General features: G+C 62.9%; 3 protein-coding genes across 3 annotated transcripts; 1 reads left to right on the forward strand and 2 right to left on the reverse strand.

Moving 5' to 3' along the window:
- Nucleotides 1-1,867: 1,867 nt before the first annotated feature.
- Nucleotides 1,868-6,482, reverse strand: GPAA1 (glycosylphosphatidylinositol anchor attachment 1). Its single transcript, XM_014068109.2, has 12 exons — nt 6,335-6,482; nt 6,050-6,232; nt 5,865-5,976; nt 5,631-5,781; nt 5,436-5,537; nt 4,957-5,153; nt 4,557-4,753; nt 4,311-4,464; nt 3,812-3,904; nt 3,428-3,624; nt 3,142-3,312; nt 1,868-2,466 (listed from the first exon to the last, which is right to left on the reverse strand). The coding sequence occupies exons 1-12, from the start codon at nt 6,406-6,408 to the stop codon at nt 2,223-2,225; spliced, it is 1,875 nt and encodes a 624-aa protein (XP_013923584.2). The 5' UTR covers nt 6,409-6,482; the 3' UTR covers nt 1,868-2,222.
- A 231-nt stretch (nt 6,483-6,713) lies between these two features.
- EXOSC4 (exosome component 4) lies at nt 6,714-7,766 on the reverse strand. Its single transcript, XM_014068112.2, has 3 exons — nt 7,550-7,766; nt 7,245-7,451; nt 6,714-7,160 (listed from the first exon to the last, which is right to left on the reverse strand). Exons 1-3 carry the CDS (start codon nt 7,718-7,720, stop codon nt 6,801-6,803), a joined length of 738 nt encoding a protein of 245 aa, XP_013923587.1. The 5' UTR covers nt 7,721-7,766; the 3' UTR covers nt 6,714-6,800.
- A 42-nt stretch (nt 7,767-7,808) lies between these two features.
- OPLAH (5-oxoprolinase, ATP-hydrolysing) lies at nt 7,809-20,521 on the forward strand. Its single transcript, XM_014068120.2, has 26 exons — nt 7,809-8,083; nt 8,397-8,588; nt 9,372-9,480; nt 9,575-9,698; nt 10,172-10,367; nt 10,923-11,088; nt 11,165-11,303; nt 11,539-11,606; nt 11,688-11,941; nt 12,231-12,343; nt 12,565-12,735; nt 12,816-12,953; nt 13,062-13,200; nt 14,844-14,956; nt 15,163-15,314; nt 15,392-15,552; nt 15,677-15,778; nt 15,946-16,120; nt 16,218-16,402; nt 16,828-16,974; nt 17,797-17,931; nt 18,059-18,208; nt 18,544-18,701; nt 19,044-19,204; nt 19,546-19,643; nt 19,730-20,521. Exons 1-26 carry the CDS (start codon nt 7,910-7,912, stop codon nt 19,889-19,891), a joined length of 3,882 nt encoding a protein of 1,293 aa, XP_013923595.2. The 5' UTR covers nt 7,809-7,909; the 3' UTR covers nt 19,892-20,521.
- Nucleotides 20,522-21,835: the final 1,314 nt, after the last annotated feature.

The raw sequence follows: 21,835 nt of genomic DNA on the forward strand, positions 1-21,835 counted from the left end.
TTGGGGCCAGATTTTTAAACATTTTGGAGAGCCGTGCTGGGGGGAGATGCCATCTGTAGAACATCTTATAAAGATTTTCCTTATACGCCGCAGCCATTGTTAGTTTCTGATTAAGTATCCAAAGGTTTTCCCACTTAGCCAATTCCACATTGTAACCGAAGTTTTTCGCCCAGGTGACCATAGTTTCTTTGACATGTTCCTCCTCTAGCTTGTATTCCAACAAAAATCTATACAACACTTTGATCAGCCTGTTTTCTGTCTGTATCAAAAGTTTATCTAATGTTGTGTAGTCTTTGGCAATATCTTCCTTCTTCCTCTCCTGTGCAAACCTTGACTGTGTCTGTAAATAAAACCACCATTCTACTTGTACCCCTTGTGATGCCAATTCTAATCTAGTTTTGATCTCCCCCTGTCTGTTCAATAACTCTTTATATGCAACTATATTTTCCATATTAACTAAATTTGGATGTATGTATGCTTCCATCGTAGATAGGCAAATGGGAATTTTGGTGGTAGTGGTCGTGTTTAATTTTGTTCCATATTAATAACAGGGACTGCCTGATATAATGTCTACTGAAATACGTATGTGCAGGTCCTTTTTCATACCAAAGGAAGGGATGCCATCCTACTTGGAGGTCACGGCCTTCCAATTTGAGTAACCTTTTATTTCTCAACATTATCCATTCTCTTAGCCATGTTAGGGTGGCCGCAGTATAATAAAGTTCCCAATCTGGTACGCCAAATCCTCCTTTTTCCTTAGTGTCTTGCATTGCCTTGAGTTCTATTCTTGGTTTTCTTACCTGCCAAATAAATTTCGATACCAGTTGATTCAAATCCTTAAAAAAACCTTTTTCTAATTTAATGGGAATATTCTGAAATAGGAAAAGAAATTTTGGTTCATTTTTATGACTGCGATCCTACCCATCAGGGACAGTTGTAGGTTTTTCCACCTTTCTAAGTCTTAGTTTTATTGATCAAATTAGTATAGTTATCTTCTTTGACGGTCACACACCTCGCAGATAAACGTATACCAAGATATTTGACTTTTTTGACAGTTTGGAGAATTTCTTCATTAACTCCTCTTTCGCTTTTGAGGTCATATATTTAACCAGCATTTTAGTCTTAGTCATATTTATCTTTAAACCCGCTATTTTCCCATACTCTGTCAGTTCCTCAATGAGTTTCATACCAGACTTTATAGGATCCTCTAACACAAACACTAGATCGTCCGCAAAGGCCTGTAACTTAAATTGTTCCTTTTCTATTTCTAGTCCCTTTATCTGTTCCTCTTTACGTACATTCCTGGCTAAAACTTCTAAGGTTAATATAAACAGCAGCAGAGATAGGGGAGTCTCTGCACTTTTTCTACTCTCAACCTCTTTTTTTGCAATGCGGGGACCAAAGCTGGATGCAAGATTCCACGGGTGGCCTTACTGGAGGCTTCATAAAGCCATGTTGACTCTATGCCTGTTCATGCAATCGAGGATTACGGTAGATTTTTGGGCTGCTGCTGCAGAACACGGCAGGCTCCTGTTAAGGGATCGTCCACTGGGACCCCCTGGTCCCTCCCAGTTCCTGTTTTTGATCCGGATTTTGCCTAATCTGTGCTTCTTCTCCCTTTGGTTCTCCCCAACTAGGTGTAAAACCTTGCTTTTCTCCACATAAAATTTCATTTTGTTGGGTAGCACCCATTGTTTAAGTTCAATTTCCTTCTTTTAAACTCATTGTTCAGGAGCCCCAGCTCGTCCTTCACCCTCTGAAGCGTCAGTGTTGCAACGGCCTGAAGGCCTCATTGATTCAGGGTTTGAGTGCCTGAAATACGACCCAGGGGAGGGGTGGGGAAGCGCACAGCAATCCACTCCGCAGGACAACTTCCAAAGTGTTTATTTTGTCAAAATCTTTTCCAGGCAAACCACAGCTCCCCCCTCCCTCCCAGCCCTCCGGACAGTCTTTCTGGCTTCATTGCAACCACAGCAAAGGCCAAGAGAATCAGGGGCCCCTCTGGGCCCCAAGCCAACCTCTACAGCCTGTCCAGAGCGGGCCCCAGCCTGCAGCCAGCCAGACCTTCAACGTTGTGAGCTTGGCAGCCGCCACCTTCTTGCCCTCTTGGAGAGCTCTCTGGTCACCAGCAGCTGCTGTGCAGGACGGGCCCCTGGGCTCCCCCTCCCTGGTCCACTTCAAGGCCTCGCTGGCCTCCGGTTGGCAGTGCCCGGGGGGGGGAGCTACTTCCAGAAGAGCACGTTCCAGAAGAGCAGCCAGCAGGGGTACACAAAGATGGCCACGAAGGGGAAGACGATGGAGCCGTAGAGGTAGTGGTCCAGCAGCCCCTCGGCAATCACCTGGAGGAAGCGCTGCCAGCCCTCCAGGAGCGAAATGGGATACTCCATCAGCTCTTGGTACAGGAAGATGCAGAGGAGGAGAGTGACGGCCGGGGTGACCAGCAGCAGCAGCCCCGCGTACAGGTACCTGCGGGGGAGAGGGGGCTCCTGATCACGCTCACCTGGCCCAGGCCCTAAGCCCAGCACCCCCCTCCCGAGAGCCAGCAGATGCCTCCCACTGGGCACCTGCCAGCTCTCTGCTGACCGGATCAACAGGCCCAGAGGACCTTGCATGGATGCAGGGCCCAAGCACTGCCGAGGCAGCTGGTTGGTTGGGCTGGAGCTGCTTGCCCACTTTGCAGGCGTACACCGTGGCCTGCCTGGCACTGCCCCCTCCCTGCACTCTCTCTCTTTCCCAGCATGCAATGGAGCCAGTCTGCAAAGGTTCTGAGTCTTCGCCCATCGACTAACAATTCCTTCGCCCGTGAAGCAGAAAAAACAGAGAACGGCCGTCTGCGCTGCTCCGGTCCCTGCTTTTGGCCGCAACCATTCTGCACTGAGCTTTGGAGGCCGCGAGGGTGGGGGGTTTTCATGCTTCTGAAAACTCTGGCTTCCTTAGTGCCAGCCTTTGGCAGCCAGAGATGGTTCCAGCTCTGGGGCACCAGAGAACGGCCCTCAGTCCAAAGCCCCCCCCCCTTCTCCCTGGAGAATCTCTGCCCTGCGGAAACAGCCCCCACCGCCTTGTGACCGCATGACCTCCCCCCCACCCCCAACTGCTGCTTCAGAGGCCCTGCAGCTTCGCCGTCTCTGCCGTGGGACGTACCTGGGCCCCGTGGGCTGCACAATCGCCACCACGGGCGCCATGGTGACCGTCAGCAGGAACCCCAGGGAGAAGTTGATGAGGGCGACGCAGCTGAGCTGCATGGCCAGGTAGAGCAGCGCAAACAGCTTCAGCATCATCCAGCCCTGGTTGCCCCCCGAGCCCATCAAGACTCTGCAAGGCAGGAAGAAGCCCGGTTGGTCCGGCCGGAATCCCCCAGCGCCTCGTCTTCCTGCTCAGCCCCGGGGGCAGCCCCTCGCGGAAGGCCAGGCCCCCACCCCACTGTTACCTGTGTGTGTTGTGGGGCAAGGCCAGCCCGGCCACGTAGATCCCGATGCTGGTGAGCACCACAGCCTCCGACTCAGAGACCGGGAAGTGTTCGGTGGCCACCTTCTGCCCCCAGACGGGCATAAAGTACAGCGCCAGGCCTGTGGCGTGGCAGATGAGCAGCGGGGGGATCAGGGTCAGCACGCTGGGCCTCGGCTCCTGTCCCGAGAGAGGAGGGCAGGAGCTTAGGGGGGGGGGGGGCTCGCTCCACCCCCAAAGCGAAGGACGGTTGAGCCGGAGCTGGCTGGAGAGGGTGACAGCAGACCGAGCCCACGGGGCAACTCCTCTGCCCGACAAACACAACGGCCCCCCTTCTCAAGGGCTGCCGATTCCTGTCACAACCCACCTCCACAGGAGCAGGACTCGAAGCTTGGTCTCCATCGCAGAGTTGGCTCCTGTCACTGTCGAAGCTGCTCAGCTTCACCCACAAGTCCAGGGCGTTGAGGGAGGGAGGAGTCCAGGAAAACAGGCGTGACACAGGCAGGCCCCAAACCCCAACACCCGGGCTGCCCCCGCCGGCGTTTTGGAGAAGAGGGTTCCTCCCTGTACCCCCTCTGGACCAGAGGCGGCCCCCAGCCTCTCACAACAGCCCCCCCCCCCCTTACTGGATGGGCAGAGACCGGGCCCCCCCTCTCCCACCGCCCAGGTTCCTGCAGTGTCCCCAAAGGACTCAGGTGGGATCCCCACATGGCTCTTCAGCGCCCCACTTTCAAGCAGGAGCCCCCCCCCGAAATCCCCCCCCCCAAAGTGTACCTCCAGGAAGGCTGACGTAGGTTTCGCAGCCCCTTCCTGGGGAGCAGGGCCACCCGCTTTCCTGGCTGGGGGCCTCCACTGTGGGAGGATATCTTGAGGACGAGGATGAGGATGAGGAAGCCGAAGGCCGGCATGTAGAGCCCGATGGAGACGAAGCGGGAGAGCGAAGGGAGCAGGTAGAAGAAGTAGGACTGGTGCAGCCGCTCCAGCAGGTTGTTCAGCTTCCGGAAGATTCCCTCAAAGGTCCTGGGGGAAGAGCACAGAGGGGCTTGCGGCTTCCCGTCCCCGGGGGGCTCCCGGCGGCCCCTGCCCGGACCTCCGCCTGCTCCGACACTCACACGCCCATCACGCCCATGTCAAACTTGTATTGGCGGAAGCTGTTGATGCCTCGGATGGTGATGGCCTCGATGTGGTAGCGGAGGAAGAGGCCGTGGTCCCCCTGCGGGTGGCCGGAGCCCTGCTTCAGCACCATCAGCAGCAGCGTCTGGAGGGAGTGCAGGTAGGCCGGCAGGGAGTCCCAGTCCGAGCGCTGCAGCTGCGGGGGGGGGGGGGGGGGCAGGCAGAGAAGGCTTTCAGCAGGGCAGGTCCTGCCTTCCGGTGCGCCCCCCCCCCGAGAGCTCGGTAGAAGAGAGGGGCACCACCACCACGGAGAGACCCTGTCTCAGCCTGCCCACCTGCCTGCTCAATCATTGCCCTGGGGGAGCTGAAGGCTCCAGGACTCCCCCCCCCCCCGCGTACCTTGCCTTGGATGGTGCAGAGCAGCCCGTTCTTCTGGCAGAAGGAGTAGAAGAGGTTGACCAGGTCCAGGTTGGGCAGCTGCCCGTTCAGCCCCTCCACGGCCACGTCGAAGCTGGTGATGACGTCACTGCTCAGCTCCAGAGAGATGGCGGCCTGGATGGCCCCCGCTCGCCCAAACGTCCCCGATGAATGGGTCTCTGCAGAGGACACAGTGCTTGCCTGGGTGCCTTGCTCAGACCAGCCGGACGGTAAGGTTCCCTAGTGGCTGGATTCAGAGACCCTGGGCGCCTCCGCCAGGAACTTCCGAAGGGGCCGAGGAGCACGAGGCCAGCTCGCCTTTACTGAAAGGACCGGGAGTCCTGCTGGTTTCAAGGGAAGCCTTTGCTAGCAGCCGGACAGGCTGTACCCCACGTGGGGGAGCGAGTGTGGCGAAAGGAAAGGCCTGGGGCAAAGGGGGGCAGCACCCAGCGGACCCCTACCCGTGACGTTGACGTCGTGGTAAGCCTCCAGCCAGGCCTCCATGCCGATCAGGTCGTGTTCGTTGACCAGGAAGATGATGTCCTTGGCCCAGTAGACCTGGCCTGGGAGGGAGGGAGGGAGGGAGGGAGGGGAAGCTCAGCACCGGCTCTCCTCCCCCCACCCCACCCCCGCGACTGCCCCCCCCCCCGACTCACCGCGGAAATGCGCGGCCAGGGCCAGCATGAGCCCCACCGCCTGGCTGTTCCGCGGCTGCCCGTCGCTGCAGGGCACGCTCAGCACCAGCGACTCGGTGCTGGCTGCGCGCGGGGCGCGGAGGATCCCGTAGACGTTGGTCCCTTTCACGGCCTGCGCGGGGAGAGAAGAGGATGGTAGGTCTGTGGCCGCCGCCGCCCCCTCCCGCCGCCGCCCCCCGCTGCCCCCGGCCGTACGTATCTCTCGCGCGCCTCGTCCGGGAAGGGCAGCGTCCGGGAGAAGCTCTGCGCGTACACCTCCAGCCCCAGCGCCCGCAGGCTCTTCTCCAGCCAGGCCACCGGCAGCGCCCTGCGGGGAGAGGGGCGCATGGGCTGCCAAGCCCCCCGAGCCCGCCCGCCCCCCGCCCCGCCCCGCGACTCACCCGCCGGCCTTCTTGCGCTGGGCGGCGAAGTCCCGGGCGAGGGCCAGGGCGCGGTCCCCGCGGGCGAAGCGCTCCTCCACCATGGTGGAGCCCATGGCGTTCTCCGACATGGCGGCGCGCAGCGCCAGCGGCTGGAAGGCCAGGCCCAGGAACCAGCCCAGCCCGGCCACGAAGCTCAGCGCGCTGCGGGCGAGAGAGGAAGGGGGAGGGAGAGCGGCTCAGGCGGGCGGGCGGGCGAGGGGCGGCTGGAGAGACACCCACCCCTCGCCCCGTCCCCGTCCCCACCAGAGCGGCGCGTGCAGGCGGAGCAGCAGCCGGGAGAGCGCGCGGCGCCAGTGCGGGTCCGACAGCAGCCCCATGGCGCCCGGGCAGCCGGCAGATGCAGCGGCGGCGGCGGAGAGGAAGCGCCGCCCCGGAAGACGCGCACGCTCCGCCCGGCGCAGAGGAGGAGCCTCGCAGCCCCCAGCGCGGAACCGGCGTCTCCCCCGGACTTCTCGGCTGCAGATCCGGCGTTGCCCCGGGAGCTCCCGAAGGCCCCGAGAAAGGGCCGCCTGCAGCGGAGGCAGCTCTCCCGGAAGGCCGCGCCTGGATGCCCGTCGGCCCGAATCCCTCTTGCCCGCCCGGCTTCGCAAGAGACTCCAGGAGGCGCTTGTTGGTTGGAGACGTTTATTTGAGGGGGGGGTGGGGGGTACAGAGGAGCAGTCCGAGGGGCGGCGGCGGCGGGGCCTCCCGAGCAGTCCAGGGCGGCCCCTCAGGTCCCGGCCAGGGCGGCCCCTTGGCGCAGGTGCTCGCGCACCACCTGGTCGAGCACGGCGTGGACGTCCAGGCAGGCCTTGCGGGCGGCCTCGGCGATGCGCTCCAGGTGGTCCTCGTGCAGCCGGCCGTTCATCTCCAGCAGGGCGATCTGGCCGGCCTTGGGCAGCAGCGCCAGCGCCACCTGCGGCCCCCCGGCCGCCTCCTCCACGTAGTTCAGGTCGGCCAGCGCGCTCTCCTCCACGAAGCCCGCCGAACTGGCGCAGACGTAATCCCGCAGCGGGATCCCGGCGTCGATCACGGCCAGGGTGGCGGCGTTGACCGAGGCGCAGTAGTTGCCGCCGTCCGCCTGCAAGATCTGAAGGCGGCCCAGCGGCGGTCAGCGCCCCGTGCTCGCCGCCTCGCCCGCCCGCCCGCCGGCCAGCCGCCCCCGTGGCCTCACCTGCACGTAGATGTCGATCTGGGAGCGCGGGAAGAGGCGCGTGAGGATGGCGGCCTCGAAGGTCTGCTTCAGATGCAGCGTCATCTCGCTGGACTTGCGGTCGCCGTGGGGCCGCCGCTTCCGCTCGCCCGTGCTGAAGGTGGCCATGCTGAACTGGCAGTTGACCAGCGCCTGGTCCGGCAGCGCCTTGCTCCGGGAGCCGCGCATCTGCGGGGGAGACAGGCGCAGGCAGGCAGCGGACCGGCTTAGCGCCCCCTTCGGCTGCCCCCCAGCCGGTCCGGCGGCCCCAGCCCCGCAGCCCCTACCTCGTGGGGCCCGTAGACGACGGCCAGCGCCTTGGTGTTGCCCTGCTCCAGGTAGGCGGAGCCGTCGGCCTGCGCGAAGACCCCCATGCGGGCGCGGATCTGGCGGAGCTCGCCGGCGCGCCGCCCGTCCACGCGGTAGCCCTGCTCCGACAGCAGCTCCAACCCCGCCATGGCCGCCCGCTTCCCGGCCTGCCCCGCGCCCCGACGGGAGGGGCCCCGCAGGCGCCGCCCCCTCGCCTCCCCGCGCGCTCAGCAGCGCCCCGCCCGCCCCGCCGCGAAGTCGTTGGGGGAACGGCGCGCCGCCTCCGCTGCGAAAGTCGCCCGTCCGCTCTGCCTTCCGTCCCGCTTGCCTCCTTCGCCATGGCTGCTCCGCTGCCGGGCAAGTTCCAGTTCGCCATCGACCGCGGCGGCACCTTCACCGACCTCTTCGCCCGCTGCCCCGACGGCAAGATCCGCGTGATGAAGCTGCTCTCCGAAGACCCGGCCAACTACCGCGACGCGCCCACCGAGGGCATCCGCCGCATCCTGCAAGAGGTCAGAGCGGCCGCTCTCCCCGTCCCTGCCGCCGCCGCCGCCTTTGCAGACGTGCCCGGACCCGTCGCCTCGCAGCAGCCGTCGGCGCTTCCCTGCAGTAGAGGACGAGGGTCTGCCACGGGCTCCCCCCTGTGGCTGTGCACCAGACCTGCGGGGGAAGGCCAAGGACGACCCCCCCCCTTCTGTTATCCCCCAACCCATTGAGGCCCCGATCCCTGGCGCTGTGCCTGCCCCGTTTCTGGACTCCCGGGGGTTGTGGGGAGGGGAGGCTCTGGGGGAAGCCGCCTGCCAGGTCCACCCTTCCCTTCAGCAGGAGTGCGGGGTCCCCTTCCCCAAAGACCAGCCGCTTGACACCTCCTGCATCGAGTGGATCCGGATGGGCACCACGGTGGCCACCAATGCCCTCCTGGAGCGGAAGGGCGAGCGTTTTGCCCTGCTGGTCACCAAGGGCTTCCGGGACCTGCTCTACATCGGCAACCAGGCGCGGCCCAGCATTTTTGACCTGGTCAGTGCGCTGAGCTTCAGATTCATGCACACAGAAACACACCCACACATGTGCCCCCAACCCCCCTTCCCCACTCTGCTGTGTCTTCCCTGGGAGGGCTGATCTCCGTGCCAGCTGGTGCCACCTTCCCCCAGCAGCAGGGAGGGTGGGTGCTAGGCTGCACCTGGGATTGGCAGGATTGGTACCCAAGTCAGTGGGGGGAATTGGTTGGCTGGAAGCCCCCCCTTCCAGTGTGCCTAGGGGGTGGGGGAGCATGAGCAGCTTTGCTCCCACCCCAACACTTCGGCACTCTCCTGGGGCCTCCTGGGCCAATGAGGCAGGGGTGGGAGGGGGGCTGACTGAGACTGAGAGTGGCTCCTCCTTCCTGCCCCCTCCTCCCTGGTCCTCCAGGCCACACAGCCTCAGGGGGCCCCCTCCTGTTCTGAGACCCCCTCGTTCCTTGGCTGGCTTGTCTGTCTCTGCCACCCCGCTTGCTAAGAGTTGGGGCCCCCAGAGAGAGATCCTCTTTCTGGACCCAGATAGCGTCTGCGGCTGAACAGCTGCAGACACCAAGGCCACCCCAGATGTGCTTGGCCCTCCTTTGGCCCATCTGTGCCCCAACGGGTGTGGCCTCTCAGTTGCCCCAGTAAGGCACTCACAAGGGGGGCGCTGAAGCTGGAGACCCAGCCTGGCCCTTCTCCTGGCACGGGGTCTCTCCTGCTTTTCCTGTCTGCTGCCCCCAAGTGCACAGACCCAGCCCTGAAGCCTGCTCTCCCCACGGGCCTCCTGTCCTCTCTGCCCCAGGAGGTCCGAATGCCAGAGGTCCTGTACGAGACGGTGGTCGAGGTGGACGAGCGCCTGGTGCTCCATCGCGACGGCTGCCCACTCTTTGGTTCCGGGCAGCGTGTGACAGGTGCGGGTGGCAGCCAAGCACTTGGGCAAGGGGGGGCGGGGGGAAGAGCTGGACGCAGCCTCTGGAGGGCAGATGTGGGCCCTTCTCCCCCCAGGCGTGACCGGAGAGGCGCTGGTGGTGAAGCAGCCTGTGAACCTCCTTGCCCTGCGAGTGGAGCTGGAGGCGCTGCTGGCACGGGGCATCCACAGTCTGGCCGTGGTCCTGCTGCACTCCTACCTGTGAGTTCCGTGCCTGGGGAGGGGCGCCTTGACCCCACAGGGCAGCCCCCAGCAGGGCGACCCACGGGCATGGAAGGAGCCCCCTTGGTGCCATGGCAGGCAGGCGTAGAAACTGGGCTGCTCATCTGGGCTGCTGGCAGCTGAGAGAGAAGGCAGCTGGGAGAGGCAACCTCTGGGTGCCAAGGGCTGCATTTAGCAGCTGGGCATCGAAGAGGTTGGCACAAGCTAGGCGGGAGGTGACTGGGCGGCTTTGAGAGTCTCCTGCTGGCCGCTGGTTTATGGGTGGAAAGGCTGGCGGTGGCCGGAGTGGAGGGGCCGGGAGAGTCCAGATCTCCCTTCAGTGGCTGGGGCTGAGCCCTGAGCACACCACCCGGCAAGGGGGCATCTTTCCCCACGCGGCCCATGCCAGCTGGCCCAGAGCGGCACCTGGTCATCGGAGGCCTGCGGGGGTCAGCCTTGGGTATCTCTGACAGGTGGCCTGACCATGAGCAGCAGGTGGGCGCCCTGGCCCGGGAGCTGGGCTTCCGGCAGGTCTCGCTGTCATCCGAGGTGATGCCCATGGTGCGCATGGTGCCCCGTGGCTACACCGCCTGCATAGACGCCTACCTGACCCCCTGCATCCTCCGCTACCTGCAGAGCTTCCGGGACGGCTTTGCTTCGCAGCTGCAGGTGAGAAGAAGGAAGAGGAGAAGTGGGGAGGGGGGCATTGGCTTGAACCGGCCTCCAGGGCTCCCCTCGCTCCCCTGCAGTCGTTTGCCGCAACCCAGGTGGTTTCGCTAAGGCAGACGGGGCCTCGTTTGAGCTTTGTGAAGCGTTGCACGGGAAGCGTCACACACAGGCCTGAGTTGTGAGTGGGGCTCCAAGTGTGCAGTAATTGGGCTGCTCTCTGGCCTCCACCCTAGCAGCCAGGCGGGTGAGAAGTCCCTCTGGCTGTCCCTCCGGCACACTTGGCGCTCCTTGGGTCAGACTTGGGCACCTCCCCTCAGTCCCGGGGAAAGAAGGGCCCCACTTGCCCTGACGGGGCAGGGAGGGTCCACCGGCATTCAAAGCAGAGGGGGGCGGAGGGGGAGATGTTCCCTTGGGGCTCAGGGAGTTTTTCCGGGGGCCGTAGGCTCTCAGGACACTGGACCCCAAAGGGCTTTTGAAGGGATGGCGAAGGCACCTGCCCCAAATTCCCTCCTCGGTCCCTCCGGCCTTGCCGCCTCCCGCTCTCCCTCCCCGCAGAGCGTGCCGGTTGCATTCATGCGTTCGGACGGTGGCCTGACTCCGATGGAGGCTTTCAGCGGCTCTCGGGCCATCCTCTCAGGCCCTGCTGGGGGAGTCGTGGGCTATGCGGTCACCAGTTACCACCGTGCGGAAGGGCATCCGGTCATCGGGTTCGACATGGGCGGTGAGTGGTGGGAGCGGAGGGGCTTCGTGGCCTGTCCGTAGCAGGGGGGGGGAGGACTCACCGCATCCTCTTGCAGGCACCTCCACCGACGTGAGCCGCTATGCCGGAGAGTACGAACATATCTTTGAGGCCACCATTGCTGGCATCAGCATCCAGGTGCCGCAGTTGGACATCAACACGGTGGCTGCCGGGGGCGGCTCCCGCCTCTTCTTCAGGTGAGCGTCCTGCCTCGGGTCCCCAGGGAGGCCGCAGGAAGGCTGCCGATGATTCGTCCTCCATCTTCCTTTGAGTGGGGACGGATGAAGAGCAGCCTCTGGCCCTGCGAGCAGGAAAGGGGTCCCAGCCACCTTTTGGCCCCTTCCCCTTCAAGGCCTCTAAGTTTGGGGAGGGGGAGGCTGTTGGATGCCAGCTGCTCTCCTGAATTCCCCCCTCTCCACTTTTCCCCGACAGGTCCGGGCTGTTCGTCGTGGGCCCCGAGTCCGCAGGCGCCTTCCCCGGCCCCGCCTGCTACCGGAAGGGTGAGGGAGCTGCATTGCGTCATTCTGGGTGAGGGGGTTGGGCAGCAGGTCATTGGTGGCACCCTTCTTTTTTTGTGGCAGGGGGGCCGCTGACCGTGACGGACGCCAACCTGTGCCTGGGCCGCCTCCTGCCCAGCCACTTTCCTCACATCTTTGGGCCTGACGAGAAGCAGCCGCTGTCGCATGGGGCCTCCCTGCAGGCCTTCCGAGCCCTGACGGCTGAGGTGAAGGCCTCTGGGGAAGCCTGGCCTGACCTCAGCGTTGAGGAGGTGGCCATGGGCTTCATCCAGGTGGCCAACGAAGCCATGTGCAGGCCCATCCGGGCCCTGACGCAGGTACCGACTCCTCCTCGGCCCCCTCCTCACTCCCCAGAAAGGGCCCTGCTGGACTCCACGGGGCCCCTCAGACCGGGGCGCAGGGGACTGCAGGTGGAGGCCCCGTTGAGCAGCGGCACTCCGCCCTGGAAGGGTTCGAAGAGCGCTGTGAAGAAACGGCTGCTCTGAGCTGGCCCGGAAAGCGGAACACAAGGGGGCCCCGGGGGCAGCTGAGCCTGGACCTGCCCTCCCATCCCTCCACCCCAGAGCGGGGCCTGCCCCCAACTGTGCTGTTCCTCCCTCTCGTTAGGCCCGGGGCCACGACACCTCTCGCCACGTCCTGGCCTGCTTCGGAGGGGCCGGGGGCCAGCATGCCTGCGCCATCGCCCGGGCACTGGGCATGAGCTCGGTCTTCATCCACAAGTAGGTTCCTGGTGAGGGAGGAGGCCGTCCTGGAAGGGGTGGTGCCAGTGGTGCATTTGCCAAGCAGGCCTCTTCCTCTGCCACCACACGCAGGGGGCACACCGGTGTCCCTGTCCCAGGGAAGGGGAGCCCGTGGCCTTGGTCAGCTTTGCCCTCCCAGGTCGAAAGAAGGGAGGGGCTTTTGCCTGCCACTCTGCAGGGTCTCCCCTTCCTCCCCACAGGCATAGTGGGGTCCTGTCGGCCTACGGGATGGCCCTGGCAGACATCGTCCACGAGACGCAGGAGCCCTGCTCGCTGGTCTACGAGCCAGCCTCCTTCGCCCAGCTGGACCTGCGGATGGCTGCCCTGGAGGAGGCCTGTGTGCAGGCCTTGGAGGCCCAGGGCTTTACCAGGTGGGTCCCCAGGGGCCGGGAGGGGGCGGCTTTGGCATCCAGGGTGAAAGAGGTCAAGCCCCCCCCCCTTCTGCCTGCAGGTCCCAGATCACCACCGAGGCCTTCTTGCACCTACGCTACCAGCGGACTGACTGCGCCCTCATGTGCTCGGCCAAGGGCTACCCGGCCTTCGCCGGCACCTGCAGCCGCGGAGACTTTGGTGCAGCCTTTGCCAATAGGTCAGTGGCATAACCACCACCACCCCCAACCCTGGAAAAGGGCTTGCGGGGGCCCTCCCTCTGGGGAGCCAGGAGAGGTCTTGATGCTGACCCTGCCCTCTCGCCCAGGTATCGGCAGGAATTCGGCTTCACCATCCCCAAGCGAGCCATCCTGGTGGACGACGTGCGGGTGAGGGGCATGGCCTGCTGTGGGATGGGCCAGGAAGAGCCTCAGCCGGTCTGCAAAGAGCCCCCCAACCTGGAAATGGTACGACTCCCCCCTTGGCTCCAGGCTGGGCCTCCCTACCGGAACCGCAGGTGCCTTTCGGCTTTGGCCCCCTGGGCCCTCGCAATCCCCCCAGGGCCCTTCCCGCAAGGCACCCGGTTAGGAAGCCCCCGCTGGGACTGGCATCAGCCCAACGTGGCTCCAGCTGCTTCCAGGGTTTCATTCCCAACCGGCACAATGCTGGCACAAACCAACCAGGGAGGGTCTCCCGACCCCAAACCGTTTGAAGGGACAAAGGTTAAAGGCCACCCGAGCAAAGGGGGCTGCTGTGTGAATGCAGCCGTCAGGGGGCCTGCCCCTCTCCTGCCTCCCCACTCCAGAATCCCAGATGGGAGGGGCAGCAGCGCTCCTTCAGGGGTGTCCCAGAGACAATCCCCCCCCCCCCGGCCTCTTCCCTCTCCTGGTCCTATTGCCCTTTCCACCGTGTGAGCCCTGGGGGTTTCCCCACAAGGCAAAGAAGCACTTTGCCCCTCCCCCCCTCTTGAAGTTGGCTTTGCTGGTTTCTGCCTCCCTCCCCTCCCCCTCCCTGCATCACCAGAAACCCCCTCCCTCCCCCCAAGGGTCCTCTGGGGCTTTGTGCCCTTCCTCAATCTTCCGGCTTTGCCTTTGCTGCTTTCCTACCACCCTGGCAGGAGCTCCTCAGCGGGGGGGGTTGTTGTGCTGCACCAGGTGGCTTTGGAAGGGTGGCAAGGGCACGTTCCCCCAGCTCAACCCCCTCCCCCCCCCCCGGGGAAAAGCTGAGCAGCTCCAGGCACAGCTCCTGTCAGCCCCCAGGTGCTTCGAGCCTTTGCCAGGTGCTGCCAGCCCTCATCAGGGCAGAGGTGGGCGTTCTTCTCTCGCCTGCCTGGAGTGGCTGAGAAGAAGCTGTCGGGGGGGGGGGAGGTTAAGGGAGACTTTCTCTGGGGCAAGGAGGTGGACCTTGTTCCCTTTAAAACACGTTGAGTGATGGGGGGGAGGGAGGGCATTCCCTGGCAGCTCCCTCTTGGCTCCTGCCCTCCAAAGGCTGAAAGAGTCTTTTGTCCTGTCCTGGCATCAGGTCTTCCCCCCCACCCCCACAGCGTTGGTTCTTCTCAGTCCTCTGGCAGAGGCCCATCGTCCACAGCGATGAAGACGGGGGCTCTGAGCCACACCTGGGACTTCGGCCGAGAGAGTTCAGGGCCCCAACCCAGATCCTCTCTGAGGGGCCCCCTCCTGTCTGGGCCCCTTTCATGCAGAGGAGACTCGAGCCTTTTCCGGGGGGGTGGGTGTCTGAGAAGCCCCTCCCTCCCTCCCTCCCTGCCAGCCCAGCCCCAAAGTTCCTTTAGCCTTTTTGCTTTCTGCCATGGATATCAAGCCCCTTGCCGGTCCCTTCCTTGGAGACTGCACCCCCTCCCCTGTCCTACCCAGGGCTCCTCGGCTTTTGGAGCTGCCCGGAGGGGGGCTCTCCTTTGTTCCCCCCCTTCCCAGAAATTCTGGCCCGGGGAAGGAGGGGCAGTTTGGGAGAGCAGCTTCCGAATGATGCCAGTCGGGTACGGTGGCAAGGGGGAGGCTGCAGGGTGAGCTCGGTGTTGGGCAAAAGCAGCCAAAGAGCTGTGCCAGCCGGGGGGGGGGGGGCTTCTGTGTGATGAGCCCCTCCCCACCTACAGGTCACCCGCTGTTACTTTGAGGGGGGCTACCAGGACACCCCCGTTTACCTGCTGGAGAACCTCTTCCACGGCCACTCCATCCCTGGCCCCAGCATCCTGGTGGACAAGAACAGGTGAGGGGGCTTTGGGGGGGGGCACGGGGTTAGGCTTAGAGCAGAAAAGCAGTTACGGAGGCGGGGAGGAAATAAAGGGCCAGCTGTGGCTTCCGGGGTCCTCGGGTGACGCTCTCTGCCCACTGCTGGCGGTCCAGGGGAGAGGCGGGCGAGGGGGCTGTGTGACCCAGGGGAAGCCCCTGAAGGGCCCCTTGATGCCCCTGCAGCACCATCCTGGTGGAGCCCGGCTGCACAGCCTCCCTGACGGCCCTGGGGGACGTCTGCATCGCGGTGGGCTCGGGGGCCTTCCGTCCAATTGGGCCTGAGCTTGACCCTGTCCAGCTGTCCATCTTCTCCCACCGCTTCATGAGCATTGCAGGTGAGCGCTCCCCCCTCCCCCAGGGGCAGGATGGGCCCCGGGGCCCCTAGAGAACAGCCCCCGCTTTTCCCGAGCAGAGCAGATGGGCAGAGTCCTGCAGCGCACGGCCATCTCCACCAACATCAAGGAGCGCCTGGACTTCTCCTGCGCCCTCTTTGGGCCGGACGGGGGGCTGGTCTCCAATGCCCCCCACATCCCCGTCCACCTGGGAGCCATGCAGGAGACGGTGCAATTCCAGGTAGGCACCACCGGAGAGCCGCCTCTGGGTGGGGCGGGGAGGGGGAACTTTCTGCAGGGTGAGGGGCCCGCAGCTGCAAGGGAGGCTTCTCTCCCACCCCCCATTTTCGCTTCACCCGCTGCAGATCCAGCACCTGGGCCCCGACCTTCACAAGGGGGACGTGATCCTGAGCAATCACCCCTGCGCTGGGGGCAGCCACCTGCCCGACCTGACGGTCATCACCCCCGTGAGTCTCCCGTCCCCCGCAGAGCGTTCCCTGAAGTGGGCCCTGGGCTTCTCCCGGAGAGGAGAGTTGGGGGGGGGGTTGTGGAGGCAGGGGGGGACTTGCACCTGGCATGCAGCCCCCCTGGCTGCTTCCTTGCCCCCTTGTGGAGCGGCTGCTGCTTGTTGCAGGTCTTCTGGGAGGAGGAGCCCAGGCCCATCTTCTTTGTGGCCAGCCGGGGTCACCATGCCGACATTGGGGGGATCACCCCGGGCTCCATGCCCCCCCACTCCCACTGCCTCCAGGAGGAGGGGGCCATCTTCATCTCCTTCAAGCTGGTGAAGGAGGGCATCTTCCAAGAGGAAGGTGGGTCTCTGGGGAGGGGAGGGGGCTCCGGTTCTCCAGGTGGGGGGGGGCTGTGCCCCCCGCTCCAAGTGCCACCGTGGAGCTGCTTCCCTTGCAGCCGTCACCGCAGCCCTCGTGGCCCCTGGGCAACAGCCCGGCAGCAGCGGCACCCGCAGCCTCCAGGACAACCTGTCCGACCTGCGCGCCCAGGTGGCCGCCAATCAGAGGGGGATCCAGTTGGTGGAGGAGCTGATTGAGCAGTATGGGTTGGGTGTGGTTCAGGCGTACATGGGCCACATTCAGGTGAGGAAGGGTCTCGCCCCTCCTGGTTCGACTCCAGGACTCGCCCCCTGCTTGGAGGTATTCAAAGACCCCCGTTACACGCCCACAGGAGGGTCAAGAGGGAGTTGGGGACCCCCCCCTCCAATGCTTATGGTGGGCTCATCTGCTGTGGTTGGGGTCACTTTCTGGAAGGGGAGGGGACGCCCCTCTGCTTAACGGGCCCCGGTGCAAACAGGCCTCCCGCATTCAGCACCAGAGGCTCCCAGGACTGGACTATTCCACACTGGAGAGGGCAGTTCGGGCTGCTTCCCCTGAAGACTTCTGGGCCCCCGAGGGTGGGGGCAGCGGTGTGGAGCCCACCTGGGGTGCTCTCCCTGGCGGGATGGGGAGGATTCTGCCATCCAAGAGTCCCTGTGGTCTCGGCTCTTCCCTGGCTGTGCCCTCAGGCCAATGCGGAGATCGCCGTCCGAACAATGCTGAGGAAGTTTGCCACACGCCGTGGACACGTGGACCAACCGCTGCAGGTGGAGGCCAAGGACTTCATGGACGACGGCAGCCCCATTTGTCTCCGGGTGGCCGTGGATCCAAAGGAGGTGAGCATGTCACGGAATCCTGGGGCTGGGAGGGGTCTTCGTGGTTGCCTGCTCCTGGGTCCCCGACCCTCGGGCAGCGGTCCACTGCCAGGCCTTGAGCCGTTTGGAACCGGGCCGCATAACTGGTGGGCCAGCGCACATCCCTATTGGCAGGAGCGGAGGGGGAGCACATGTGTGAGTGGCAGGTATTTTGGCCCACTCCTCATGCAGAAAGATCTCCTCCCTCCCACCATGCCCCCCTCCCCTGTGTAAGTCCGCAAAGATGGAAAGGTTGGGGAGCTCTGAGCTAGTCAGTGCAGGAGTGGGAAGGAGCTGAGCAGGGATTCTTCCTTGGGGTGTGTTGGGGGGGGGGACACAGGCAACAGCGCTAGCAGTGGTTAGGTTCACCAACAAAACCGTGACGGACAAATGCGCTCTGACAAAACTGCGACTGACATATGCGCGCTGCTAAAACCGCTAATTGATTTTAGACAAAAGTGCGCCGACAAAATCACGTCATCAACAAACTACATAGTGGGACACGTATACGTACGTTATAACCCTAACCCTATTTTTTATTTTATTTTATTGTGCTTGTCATCGCGCTTTTATCGTTGCGCTTTTGTCGTCATGATTTTGACGTCGCGTTTTAATCGGTGCTATTTTGTCGGCGCGCATATGTCTATCGTGCAATTGTCAGGTCACACAGTGGTTGTAGCTGCCTTCTTTGCTGCATGAGCCCCCCCCGGGGGGGGGAGCCAATCTGAGAAGGATTGAGAGCAGCAGTGAACTTGGATGGGGGAGGGCTAATGGAACCTCTGCCCCCCCCCCCCTTTCCCCCAGGGCACTGCACTGTTTGACTTCACAGGGACCGGCCAGGAGGTGTATGGGAACTGGAACGCCCCCCGTGCCATCACCCTCTCCGCCCTGATCTACTGCTTGCGCTGCATGGTGGGCGAGGACATCCCCCTCAACCAGGTGCAGAGGGAGGGGGCTAACCCTCATCCTCAACAGAGCTGGTGGGTGGGGGGCTGTCGAGCAGAAGCTGGGCTGGGGACTGTCTGGATCAGGAGGGCCTGAAGTGTCCCCTGCTACTTCCTCGTAGGGCTGCCTGTCCCCCGTGCGCATCGTGGTCCCCGAGAGCTCTATCCTTCACCCCTCCCTGGATGCTGGCGTGGTGGGGGGCAACGTGCTGACCTCCCAGAGGGTGGTGGATGTTATCTTCCGGGCGTTCGAAGTCTGTGCCGCCTCACAGGTGAGGGGAGTGCAGAAAGGCCAGGTTGGGGTCTCACACTTGGTTTGGGGTCACGCAGCTTCTCCACCAGGGCATTGGCGGCCTCGTGCAGATGCCAGCTGGGCCAGGAAGCTCTTTGGTTCTGTGAATCTGACAAGTGGCTGAGAGCGGGGAAGTCCAGAGGCCCCGGCTTGACCCTGTGCCACCTGGGGAGACTCCTGGGAGCGTTTCCACCATCTCCGAGACCGGGAGTCTCCTTCCCCCAAAGTGGGGCCTTTCCTCTCTGCCCTGCGGTGGGGGAGGGCTTCTGCAGCTGGCCAGAGAGCCCCCATTCCATCCCCTTCCCCATCCCCCAGGGCTGCATGAACAACGTCACGTTTGGGAACAAGGACATCAGCTACTACGAGACGGTGGCCGGAGGGGCCGGGGCGGGGCCTGACTGGCATGGCCGCAGTGGGGTGCACACCCACATGACCAACACCCGCATCACTGATCCAGAGATCCTGGAGAAACGGTGGGTGCAGACGGAACCTGAAGGGGGCGCTGTTGGCATCTGGTCCTGGGCAATGAGCCTCCTCCTCCCACAGGGATTCAAGGAAGGTGGGGATGACCGGCAGGTGTGGGTGGGGTGTCTGCCCTGGCAAGCCGGCTCACTCCGGGTGCTCCTTTTCCAAGACCTCTGCCGTCTCCCCCCCCCCCCCCGTTGATTCCCCCACTCCGAGTTCTCACCCCAAGGCAGGCAGCTGGTGTGTTTGTGTGTGTGTGTGTGTGTGTGTTTGTGTGTGTGTGTATGTGTGTGTTGGCTGTCCATACCCTCCTGTGCAGCAGGAGTTTGGCTCTCTTCCTCCTCCCACAGGTATCCAGTGGTCCTGCGAACCTTCCAGCTGGCGCCAGACACAGGGGGGGCTGGGCTGTTCCGGGGAGGGTCCGGGGTCCGGCGAGAGCTGCAGTTCCGGGAGGAGATGGTTGTGTCCGTGCTGAGCGAGCGCCGGGCTTTCCAGCCCTATGGGCTGCAAGGTGGGGGCTTCTGGGGCTCCTGGGCTGACCTGGGAGGTCCCGGCGTGTCTGCCGGTGGGGCTCTTGTTCTGCCCCTCTCTCAGCGGTGGGCTGAACGTACAAAATCACAGGGTGGGAAGGGACGTGGCGGGTGCTTCCCTGCTCAATGGGGCAGCCCCAGAGCGTCTCCGCCAGCTCTCCACCCAGCCTCCGTTGGGCCTGGTAGGGAGGCCAGGGTGGGCTTGGGGCCCCAGAGGGGTGGCCAAGAGGGAGGAGAGGGAAGGTTCGCTCTGCAGGGCTGGATGGGGCTTGTCCGGCGTCTCCTCTCACCCCCAGACGGTCCCTTCTGCCCTTTCGGACAGGGGGCGATCCGGGATCCCCAGGCCTGAACCTGCTGATCCGGCACAACGGACGGACCATGAACCTGGGCGGAAAGATGTCCGTGGAAGTGCACCCTGGGGTGAGGCTCCCTGAGCGTCTCCCCGCCCTGCTGCTCTCTCCCGGAAGCCGCCCTCTTGAGGGGTCTCTCTTCTTCCCTTGTCCCAGGACGTCTTCTGCCTGCAGAGCCCAGGCGGAGGGGGCTTTGGACGGCGCCCCCAACGCTTGGCCAAGGAGTCTGAGGAGACCAGGCACCGGGCCCAGCTCTTCAGGGAACGGGGCAGTTTCTACTACTACAGCCGGTCACAGGAGATGCCGGATGGGCCCTGAACCGGCCCCTGAGGAAGGGGGGCCGGGGAGGGGGGGCAGAGGATGGCCCCTGGCTGAGCAGGATGGAAAGATGGGAGGAGAAGCAGGGAAGTTTCACTTCTCACCGCAAGGGGGCAGCAGAGACCAGCTTTCTTCCTTTCCGTCCCTTGGGAAGCGGGAGTAGATATTCTCTGCTAAATGCTGGTTCTACTGCTCTTGCCCCCCTCCCTCCTCTTTTCTGCTTGCACTCCTCTCGCCCAGAGAGAGGGGGGGGGCTACTTTGCTCTCTTCTCGACTGCTGCAGATGCCACTCTCTTGCAGCCCCCCCCTTCCTGCGTGTGCGGTGGGATGGATGCCACCCAGGCCTCCCCCTTGGCAGAGGGGGGGGTGGGCAGATCCATAGCACAGCTTCACAAGAATAAAGTTAGAGTCTCCTTGGAGTCCCTGAAGTCCTTTCTGTCCCCGCAGACCACCGGGCTGGTGTGCCAAGCTCTTTTGCTCAGGGCTGCTGCCCACCAGGCAGGCCCAGGTTGGAGCCCAGCTCTTCCTACACCTGAGCTCCCCCCGCGTGAGTTCTGGCCCAACAGCCCCTCCCTGTGTGTCTCTGACAGGTGGAGGGGCAGAGGGCCACCCTCGGGGTTGCTTTGCCACGGGGGCTGGAGTGCCAACGCTGTGAGTGGCTGTGGCTTCCGGGGAGGCCACCAGAGGCAGCCCAGGAGTGCATCGCTTAGTCCAAGCGGGTGGAGATTGGGCTGTCTCTCTCACACACACACACACAGCCTTTGATCATGGCGGGCGAAGGAACCGAAGGGCGAGTCCAGGGATGGCAGGTCATGACTCCAACAATGAAAGCGGCTTGCTTCGGCCTGTGGCATCCCATGCAGAGCCTGGCCATCTCCAGACGTTGGCAGCCTCTCGTGGTGCAGAGTGGCATTGGTGATCTGGGCATCATTAGTACCCAGGTGGTGCCATAGCTCCTGCCAGCGGTTTGTGTCCCCCGGCAGGTGCCTGCAGCTCTCTTCTCTGCAAGGGGGCAACTGTCAGGCTGATCTCTTCTGCCACACCTGGAATGACCCTCAGGAAGGTGGGGCCGTGGCTGCAAGGGCGCCAGTTGTGCACGCACCTCCCCCACCCCCCCAGGACCCAATACTTGGTCAAGTACAAAAGGCTTCTGTGAGAGGCATTTCCACACTGGTCATCCACATGCCCCCCCACCCCCTGCCCAGTCACCATCATCTGAAGATGCAATTTTGGTGATTCTTTAAGGGACTGAGGCAAGGAGGCCAATCTTCCTGTCGAATAAAAAATATCAAAATCAGTGATGAAAATTGTAAGAACTCTGATGAGGATGTTTCGTGTTGCATCCAAAAGTGATGATGGCTGTCGGATTAGCATAAGAAGAGGCCCTGCTGTGTTGCAATTGGTTGAGAAAGAAAATGATACGGCCACACTTGGAATCCTGCATCCAGTTTTGGTCCTTGCGATGTGGAGACTCTGGAAGGAGTGCAGAGAAGAGCAACAGAAACTATTAAGGGACTGGAGGCTGAAACATGAAGGATGGTTGCTGGGATTAGGGATGTCTAGTCTAGAGAAAAGGGGGGCTGCCACAAAGAAGAAGGGCTCAACCTATTGTCCGAGGCAGCTGAAAGCAGAACGAAGCAATGGATGGAAACTAATCAAAGATTCAAGCAGCTTCCTAACAGAACAATCAGTGGAACAGCTTCCCTCCAGAGGTTGTGGGAGCTCCATCACTGGAGGGGTTTAAGAAGAGACTGGACAATCAGCTGTCCAAGATGGTCTAGGGTCTCCTGCTTGAGCAGGGGGTTGGGCTAGATGATCTCAAATGTCCCTCCCAACTCTTGAAACTATTCCAAGAAGGGCGTGTAAAAGACAAAATTAATTCGATAGTTATGGACAGGCGCCACTCAAAAGGAAGCAGGATTAATTTTTGCATCTCGGGAGCTA

The sequence above is a fragment of the Thamnophis sirtalis genome, unplaced genomic scaffold, assembly GCF_051295495.1.
Source record: "Thamnophis sirtalis isolate CommonGarterSnake01/CBP01778 unplaced genomic scaffold, rThaSir2_p1.2 scaffold_2, whole genome shotgun sequence".
In the NCBI taxonomy this organism is placed as follows: Eukaryota; Metazoa; Chordata; class Lepidosauria; order Squamata; family Natricidae; genus Thamnophis; species Thamnophis sirtalis.

Bases quoted from the DNA above. Each gene is read 5' to 3' on its own strand.
- GPAA1 (XM_014068109.2), bottom strand. From the start codon at position 6,408: ATGGGGCTGCTGTCGGACCCGCACTGGCGCCGCGCGCTCTCCCGGCTG. The intron at 5,538-5,630 runs GTGAGTCGGGGG...CCTCCCTCCCAG, and splicing joins CCTGGCCGCGCATTTCCGCG to GCCAGGTCTACTGGGCCAAG. The intron at 5,154-5,435 runs GTAGGGGTCCGC...TGTCCTCTGCAG, and splicing joins CCACGACGTCAACGTCACGG to AGACCCATTCATCGGGGACG.
- OPLAH (XM_014068120.2), top strand. From the start codon at position 7,910: ATGGCTGCTCCGCTGCCGGGCAAGTTCCAGTTCGCCATCGACCGCGGC. The intron at 11,607-11,687 runs GTGAGGGAGCTG...TTTTTGTGGCAG, and splicing joins CCCCGCCTGCTACCGGAAGG to GGGGGCCGCTGACCGTGACG. The intron at 15,553-15,676 runs GTAGGCACCACC...CACCCGCTGCAG, and splicing joins AGGAGACGGTGCAATTCCAG to ATCCAGCACCTGGGCCCCGA.
- EXOSC4 (XM_014068112.2), bottom strand. From the start codon at position 7,720: ATGGCGGGGTTGGAGCTGCTGTCGGAGCAGGGCTACCGCGTGGACGGG. The intron at 7,452-7,549 runs GTAGGGGCTGCG...TCTCCCCCGCAG, and splicing joins TCGTCTACGGGCCCCACGAG to ATGCGCGGCTCCCGGAGCAA. The intron at 7,161-7,244 runs GTGAGGCCACGG...GGCCGCCTTCAG, and splicing joins AGATCGACATCTACGTGCAG to ATCTTGCAGGCGGACGGCGG.